The sequence below is a fragment of the Vigna unguiculata genome, chromosome 3, assembly GCF_004118075.2.
Source record: "Vigna unguiculata cultivar IT97K-499-35 chromosome 3, ASM411807v1, whole genome shotgun sequence".
NCBI lineage: Eukaryota > Viridiplantae > Streptophyta > Magnoliopsida > Fabales > Fabaceae > Vigna > Vigna unguiculata.
Genome location: NC_040281.1, coordinates 54,298,375 through 54,306,725, shown reverse-complemented (window position 1 = coordinate 54,306,725; position 8,351 = coordinate 54,298,375). Strand labels below are relative to the sequence as shown.

Sequence of the window (8,351 nt, the reverse complement as noted above, 5' to 3'; positions counted from 1 at the left end):
ATTTAGTCCTAATTTTTTTTAATATGAACCAATTTTGTTCCTCTCCAAATTGAAACAATAATTTTTATATTAAAATTCACATTTTTTATTAAATATTTTTATATAATATATTAAAATTTACGTCATTATAACTTTGATATAAAATTGAAATTTGGTCTCATCTTCGATAAGCACAAAATTGGTTAATTTTAAATAAAATTGGAATTAAATTGAACAAAAATAACAAATATATAAACAAATTGAATATAAAACATTAACTTTGACACTACATTGACATGTGACACGCGGTTGGATGGACATATAGACATTTAAAAATAAAAAATAAAAAAGCTACAAAATGACATGTGACCGTCACTGTTCATGATCGTTAATAATTTAAACAATATTAAAATAAATGACCAAATTAAACAAAATTAACAAAAATTAAGTTTTATTTGAAGAAAAAAAAAAAACAAAACTGGTACTTAAAATTTAACCTTGCAAATATAATTAAAATTTAAGTGTGTTTAAAAATCAGCAGGCTTATGCATTTGTAAGAGGACGGTGTAGGGGCATATCCGTCATTTGATGATGAATATCCGTTGTTTTGTTTTGTCTGTCTGGAGAGGGGAGCGAGGCATTTTCAAAGTGCAGTCAGCTCAGTGTGTGTTTCTCTCTCTAGCTTTCTCTCTCCTCTCCACTGAGTCGAGAAGTGAAGAAGATGCAGCATTTCGTGGATTTGCAGGAGAATTCGGAGTTGTCTGAGACCAATTCATGGCTTTCATCGAAAGAGCACTCGTTAGCGTCCGGTGCGGCGCCCAATACCAATTTGGATCGCGTCCTGTTCAACGACCTCGTCGATATTGTCCCTCTCGTTCAGTCACTCATCGTAAGCCCTCTAATCCTTCAACCATTTTCCCTCTCCTTTCTTCCGAATTCATGGTAACGCAAAAAAGAGGAAAAAATTGATTTTGTTTTTGTGCAAGTGGAAAAGGAAACAACTTGGGAATTGTGTAACTTCCACTTTACTGTATTGCCTTGTGTGCTGACAACATCTTGAAAGCTAGTGACTTGTGACAATTGGCGATCTTCTGACATTTGGTGTTCTTGAATTTATATTTAATTATCTTAAGTATTGTGTTGTTTAATTATGATTAGGATCGTAAAGCGAGCCGTTCGTTCACGCGGCGTGGTTCCATGATCTACACCAAGACACCTGCAAGAGAATCGTTGTCTAAAAGAGTAAGACCGGGTCACCTTTTCCCTCTTCGGTTGTTTAAATTTTTTCCAATTCTTCGAAATTTCCCTTTCTATTGGGTTTATTGTAATCTTCATAAATCTTGCTCTACTTGAATCTGTCACACTTCAGTTTCAGTTATCAATACAGGCTGAAGCTTTACCTAATTTTGAGTCTCTGGTATTAATACAAGTATCCTTGTGTGGCATGATTTTGCATATTTTTACTGCGTTTATGATTTATGATTGGTGCCATGATGGAGGCTCTATACGAAAAATTGTGGAACTAAGCTATTTCCTCGTCAAGCACAAATACCAGAAAAGCTCTGTATATTTCCAACTTACCACATTTGGTACTTTTTACTGCTCCTTAAATGCATGTTGTACATGTGTCCATAATCATAAGTAAATGCATAGCCACATTTACTTTGGGAAACTTTTGTGCATGGGTTTGAATATGATAGTTATTAATGTAAATGACGACATAATTTGAGTAACATAACAAATCTGTATTATTCTGTCTCTTCAATCTCCTGATTTGAAACAATAATGTAGTTCTAGTGATACTTGGCGATTGAATATGAAATTTAATAATTTTCAATCCTTTGTATGTTATGAAAAATATTCGTGCGTTGTTGACTGTCTCTATTTTTTTTGGTCATATTATATCTGAAATATGTGCTTGTGTATTAGGACCTTTCACACACTTCATCACCTAATTAAGTGCGTGTTCGATTCTGCGTCAAAGTATAATTGATTTTCTAATGCGGAATCCGTACATGTTTGGTTTCCAAAATTAATTAGAGTAAAAAATTCACGTTGAATTAGAAACAACTAATTCTTGCTTTTGCGTTGGAGAATTGATATCAATTCTCCAACGCTGAACCAAACCCACCCTAAATCCCTTTGTCTGAATAGTTAACTTCCTTTTTCTCCCTTTTGTTGAACCCATGATATCCCTATTGGTTTGGGCCCTTTGAATTGTTTGGGAGACTAATCCCTGTTTGATCATGTTAGCACACGGGTTAACTGCCTCTTTACTGCAGCTGCTTCCTTACAAGTTGAGATTCAAACCCATGTTCTCATCACAGGTGGTTGACACTGCTACCACCTTGACTCACTCCGTGAAGATTGAACCATTGAACAAAAAATTTCCATTAGTGTAGACTGGAAAACCTTCAGTAAGATGGTGAGCAGAGAGGTCTTTTTGTTTTTAATGTGATATAATACTGTTATACAACACAAGCGAAGGAATGCTAGGTCCATTCGTATGACTCTGGTGATGTAGGATTTTGTTATTCGAATTAGGTGGTTTTTCTGACTGACCATTGGTATTTTGTAGTTCAAGTAACATGAGCTTTAGTCCTCCTTCCAAATGTTGAAGTTTAATTTATAAATATCTATATCTATTTCTTACTATAGATTGAACTTGCTTATTGCCATTATTTTAGTTTTTTTCCTGTTTTGTTCATAGAGCAGTCTGAAACTATTCTTTTGAAAGAATAATTTCTCATAAGTGCTAAATTTTTTGTGCACAGTGCATTATGACTGAGTGACTGCATTTCTTTACCGTGATTGTTGTAGTGAATCATTTACATCCTCTGATAGGTAACGGATACTAAAAGTAGGAATGCTGCCCAATCTACTCCTGCCAAAAAGAAAAGGGATCATGGAGAAAAAGAACAAGGAAAAAATGGTGGCAATGACACTGATGCTTATTCCACATTTTCTTCAAGAGACAGTGAAGAGTTGAATGTGTTGAAGGAGCAGGTAGAGGAACTTCAGAGGAAATTGTTGGAGAAAGATGAACTTTTAAAGTCAGCAGAAAACACAAGAGACCAGTTGAATGCTTTTAATGCAAAACTTGATGAGCTGAAACACCAGGCTTCAGAAAAGGACACGTTACTGAAGTTTACGCAACAGCAGCTCTCTGATGCTAAAGTAATGACCCGCATCTTAATTTTTTTCCCATTATTAATTTGGCATAAGGTCTTTCTATATCATTTATGTTAGCCAAGTTTAACTCTTAGACTTAATGATACCCATTCACTTAATACACACGCATCATACATATATATCTGGAACACGATGCTGGCTTTTGAGTTTTATGTTGACAGTTTGATTCTACAATTCTGGTGTATTTTGGTAGGCTAGTGCTTAAAGAATGTTGGAAGGCTTAACAATTGCAACACGTATAACTGACAGTTATTTATTTTGTTTTCGATTCTACTTAAGATTTTGGTAGTTACTATAGGTTTATTCGGACTTTATGAAACCTCAATCATAGAATACATTGAATTAAAATGTTGTGTTCAGATCTTATACTGCCTTATCCAATCTTAGTTTCTGAAAGAAATCCTCATGTCCTTGGTGAGGGAGAGGTTTTAAAGTTTTGTTTTTTATCGGCAAGAAGTTAGTTGTTAAACGTTAATTTTTGTAAGCCCGGATTTAAACCCATGATCCATCTATTCCTTCCTCCTTTCCACTTTTACCACCAAGCCAATCTTGTATCCCTTAGGGAAGTTTTAAAGTACTTATTTTCACACATTAACAGGTCTCATTTTCCACAGATTAAGCTCGCAGACAAGCAAGCTGCTCTTGAAAAGATACAGTGGGAAGCGATGACATCCACCAAGAAAGTAGAGAAACTTCAAGATGAGCTAGGTTCCATGCAAGCGGATATTTCATCATTCACGTTATTACTGGAAGGATTATCAAAAACTGACACTGCTAAATACACCGACAATTATGATGTGAAGCCTTATGATTTCAGTCCTCTGCCTAGTATTGTGAGTTTATGAATATTTTTCAAATGTACTCAGCGTATTTTTCCACATGTTTATGGTAACAATTTCAACACCGCACTATGATTTGTTTATCAACGTGCGTGGCTTCCACTTGTGCATGCTTACAAATTCAGTGATTCTATTAATTCTTTTCACTTCAAAAACTGCATCATCAAGTGGTACGAGACTATAAATTTCGGAGGGAGAGAGTGAAAACAATATTGGTTGTTTGGTTTATTTGTAATCTGTTTTCATGTGCCTTTTCTGTTTCATTCATTCTACTTCCTGTTTCATCCTAGTGTATATCTTTGTTTCCTGGAACAGAATTGTGTTAGTATGCATGAATATCTAATCCTTGGATGCTGACCTTTTGAGTAAACGTTGAACAGGATGATTTGGACGAGATGGATTTACAGGAAATGGAAGAAGCAAGAAAAGCTTATATGGCCGCTGTTGCTATTACCAAGGAAAAACAAGACGAGGAATCTATTACGGCTGCTGCCAGTGCTAGGTTACATCTTCAGTCACTTATTTTCAAATCCAAAGATTTTAACCTGTAAGGTCACTAGTTTTATTTGATGTGTCTACACATTAGGTCCCTTTAGTCAAAATGGTCAGGCACTTATCCTATCTTAGGGAGATTGATTTGCTTACAAGCCTGTTTCTGAACAAATATTTAAAGTTGTGCCGTTTATGTGATGAAGTACTAAACGAGCATGTTCAATGAAGTGAAAACGAGCATTCAGAATATCACCACACCAATGGATCGGATTTTCAAAACCAGAGTTAATCATGACCTGATTTGTTTTAGTTTCTTTAAAGTGGCATTCTGCAAGTTTTCTTCTAGCAGCTGATTCCCATTGACAGTGGTTATACACACACACACACACGTATTGATTTGTGGACCTTCCCTTTTTCACACCTGCGAGCTGCAACTCTTATGGCTGACAATGCCAAAGTATTAATGTAAAATTTCATTTTCTGCTCCCAAGTTGTTTTTCGGTTAATACCTTGTACAACCATATCCATTCAACATACAAACAGGTGGAAGTTTGAAAACCTACAACACTATTTTTTCTTGAATGAAAGAAACGGTGATGACTGATTAGTAGGCATTACACGCCTTTTACCTCTCTGCGTCGACCCAGTTGATGATTATCTATTTTCACTTATGTTTATCTATTGACTCTTCTATAAACATTTGATGGTGAAGGTATTATATAAGATGATATAATATTTCAGTAAAAGCAAGGTAAACATTAAACAATAGTTATGGTAATACAATGATAATTTTTGCCAGCAACAGAAATAGTGATAATGTGTTAGTGGATGCTATAACTAGATTTTAGGAATTTAATTTTATGAATCAGTTTCAAATTTCTACGTTTTTACCGATTAGAATTAGAATCGTAAAAAACCAATTATCATAGAAAATAGATTTAGAAATTTATAATTGGATAGTAATGTTAAAATAAGTTCATACTTTAATTGAATCTTTTTTATAAACACTTTACATTAATTTAATTTAAAATTTAATATCTAAAAGATCTAATGATATATATTGTTTCTATTGCACGCAATAGTCCTACGTACTTTAGAAATTGAGATTTAAGGTAGTTTAATTACTCTTTCTTCTTCTATTTTTTAAGGTATTTTTTAAGAACAAAATCATGATATCTAAAGTTAACAATATTTCGGATGTATGGTGATTGACTTAAACGATAATTTTCCAATTTTTCTTTTACAAAAAAAAATCCAATTCACATTTCTAAATGTTTAAAAATACGTTTCAAAATTTACTAATATTTTATTTATGATCCTTGTATATCTTATTAAATTGATTAATACAACAAGATTTATTCAAAGAAGACTCTCTCTCCCTAAGTAACTCAAATATGTTTCCAAATATAGCCGTTTTTCCTAAAGGTTATTTAGTATAACATTCATTTTTTTAATTGTCATTTACTAAGTTCACCCTACCCACCTCAATGGGTTGGGATTCAAATTCAAAACTTCTCATACATTTGACCTACGCATTTCAACAAAAGGAAGTAATATAGTAATACAATATTAAAAGTTGCTATAGATTGCAGCAGGAGACATTTCTAGCTTAATAACACATTTGATTATCTTATTCTAACATTGTATTTGGTTGTACATTAGATATGATAAATAGCACATGAAAGTAAATTGATGCATGTAAAATCAAAACAAACATTGTATTAAATTTTGAGTAATTTTCATGAATTAGACGTGAAAATTTAATAATACATAACAACGGATTGACTATGAACACAAGTACAATTTGGTAGCTGACTACTATCTGGACAAAAGAATTCATTCTTGAGAAAATACAAACATAATAAATAAAAGAATGTGATGGCATCAGAATCTACAACACTGAAATGTCACTGCTCTGGACTTGTGCTTCCTTAGGTGCAAACCTTCTGATTTTGGCATTTGCACTGGGCTTCCAATCCATTCCCAAGCTAGCCTGTGTTTTTCAAACAAAACCACCAATTCCTTCACAACATCAACACCATTGCTACATTTTCATTTTCACATGAACTAGTTAAATGTTTTTTACACTGTCCTTTTTCTAATCATAATTGAACTATTCCTTTGCTATTTGTGTAGTGAAATTTACTTGCTGGGATGAATCTAATCTACCTGAGATTATTATAAACACACACTTTTAATGAAAATTCCAACAAAAATTAACTTACACAGGGAAGGCAAAAGAACTTCTATTGCCTTCAGATTGGTCAGAGCTTCTTGATTCTGCAGACCCTTCAGATTGTACCATCACTCGTTCCTTTTCATTCAAGGATAGTTGAGGGTGGTGGCAGTGAACTACAGAACCTCCACCACGTTCATCATTACGATGCTGCCTAAAGTTTGATCTTTTGTCATGAATGTTCCAGACACTGCCTTGTTCTTCATCCATACCATACTTCAGCTGCTAAAGGTTATCAAAGGTTATCGAACAAAGCCAAAAAGGGTAACCGAATTTTATGATGTGCAATGAGTACTGCATGCATACCTTCCTATTCATTGGCCTTGAACTTTTCTGCATTTTATTTAGACCTTTGACAAGAACCTCAGAATTGACTCCTTTGTTTTCTTGTGCCACATCATTTCCAAAGCAAAACACTATGTAATCTTCATCTGCAGAGAGTGACCAACTTGAATGATCGAACTTATTTCCTATGGGAACCCCACCAACATCTTTGTCTTTAATTATTGGATTGTTCACGTGTTTCTTGCTGCTGCATTTGTTGCTCGACCGTGACAAATTGTTGTTGCAGATAGTGTTGAAGTTTTTTTCCTCGCTTTTGTTGAATGTCATGCTTTTCGCTGCAGGGGGTGAAGTCAGTTCGTGATCATCTGCCAAAAGTTCAGAAAATTGTGAGAGAATGTGAAAAAATGTCATTTTTTTTTATCTTATTTAAAATGTATAGCTACAAAATATTAACCATGGAAATTAGCTTTCTCACTTTACCTAAGGGCAACCAGCAAACATTGAAACATGATCCGAGTAGACATGTCATTGTGGTCATGTTTTGTTCTTTGTCGGGATATGATGTCAGAAAGGAGATATGACTCACAGGAAACAGACTAAAATTAGGAGAATTTGCTTTGGCATCAGAATTTAGATAAGGGAGTTACAATATTCAGTCCACAATGACTAATGGGGAGAGAGTGAGAAATTTGACCACAAAAACCAACTGTCACAATTTCATTTTGCCAATTGAAACTGCCCAGAAATTAAAGAGAAAATGAAGATGAAGAAAGGTCATTTACATGGCATCTTTTTTAATTGCTACAATAAACTAACATAAATTAGGAGTAAACGTACCATTATTTGTGCCTTAAATTCCTGATCAAATGTTTCATTTTGATGTAATAATTAATGGATTCTTACAGAAAAATAAATAATGATAGTATTTTAAAAAATGGGTTTGTGGTCTGGTCTCCTCTCTTATACATTTTAATTTTTATATCTAAAATATAATAAATATATTCCCTTTTAACTGAATAACATTAATTTATATTTTATATATTAAATCGTGTTTTAGTTGATATGTGAAGTGAAATATATCAAATAATATAAAGATATGATAATTGTGCATAAAACCTAATTTGTTTAACACAAAAAAAAAATTCAGAATTAGATTAGAAAAATTATGTTTAGAATAATGAAATAAATATTAGAAATAAATTTTAAACTTAATTCAATCCTACAAAATTTGTAAGATGAAGATTATACTTTAATCGATGTGAAATTTTTAATATAACTCTCAAAATATGATGTCATAGTTTATCACCGCTTTGGAAAGACTGAGAAGA

The 8,351-nt window shown here is 33.2% G+C and overlaps 2 protein-coding genes across 2 annotated transcripts; one reads left to right on the top strand and one right to left on the bottom strand.

Annotated features, from left to right (window-relative positions):
- Positions 1-596: 596 nt before the first annotated feature.
- LOC114176008 (protein MICROTUBULE BINDING PROTEIN 2C) lies at positions 597-4,992 on the top strand. The gene is made up of 5 exons (XM_028060883.1): positions 597-868; positions 1,138-1,221; positions 2,824-3,156; positions 3,786-4,004; positions 4,391-4,992. The coding sequence occupies exons 1-5, from the start codon at positions 701-703 to the stop codon at positions 4,559-4,561; spliced, it is 975 nt and encodes a 324-aa protein (XP_027916684.1). The 5' UTR covers positions 597-700; the 3' UTR covers positions 4,562-4,992.
- A 1,248-nt stretch (positions 4,993-6,240) lies between these two features.
- LOC114179768 (protein BREAKING OF ASYMMETRY IN THE STOMATAL LINEAGE) lies at positions 6,241-7,777 on the bottom strand. The gene is made up of 4 exons (XM_028066219.1): positions 7,504-7,777; positions 7,045-7,388; positions 6,728-6,960; positions 6,241-6,495 (listed from the first exon to the last, which is right to left on the bottom strand). Exons 1-4 carry the CDS (start codon positions 7,559-7,561, stop codon positions 6,387-6,389), a joined length of 744 nt encoding a protein of 247 aa, XP_027922020.1. The 5' UTR covers positions 7,562-7,777; the 3' UTR covers positions 6,241-6,386.
- Positions 7,778-8,351: the final 574 nt, after the last annotated feature.

What these genes read in the sequence shown, in the direction of transcription:
- LOC114179768 (XM_028066219.1), bottom strand. Translation starts at nt 7,561, where the DNA reads ATGACCACAATGACATGTCTACTCGGATCATGTTTCAATGTTTGCTGG. An exon ending in TGTTTGCTGGTTGCCCTTAG is followed by an intron (nt 7,389 to 7,503) that starts GTAAAGTGAGAA and finishes AACTTTTGGCAG; the next exon opens with ATGATCACGAACTGACTTCA. An exon ending in AGTTCTTTTGCCTTCCCTGT is followed by an intron (nt 6,496 to 6,727) that starts GTAAGTTAATTT and finishes TGAAAAACACAG; the next exon opens with GCTAGCTTGGGAATGGATTG.
- LOC114176008 (XM_028060883.1), top strand. Translation starts at nt 701, where the DNA reads ATGCAGCATTTCGTGGATTTGCAGGAGAATTCGGAGTTGTCTGAGACC. An exon ending in CTCTCGTTCAGTCACTCATC is followed by an intron (nt 869 to 1,137) that starts GTAAGCCCTCTA and finishes AATTATGATTAG; the next exon opens with GATCGTAAAGCGAGCCGTTC. An exon ending in GAGAATCGTTGTCTAAAAGA is followed by an intron (nt 1,222 to 2,823) that starts GTAAGACCGGGT and finishes ATCCTCTGATAG; the next exon opens with GTAACGGATACTAAAAGTAG.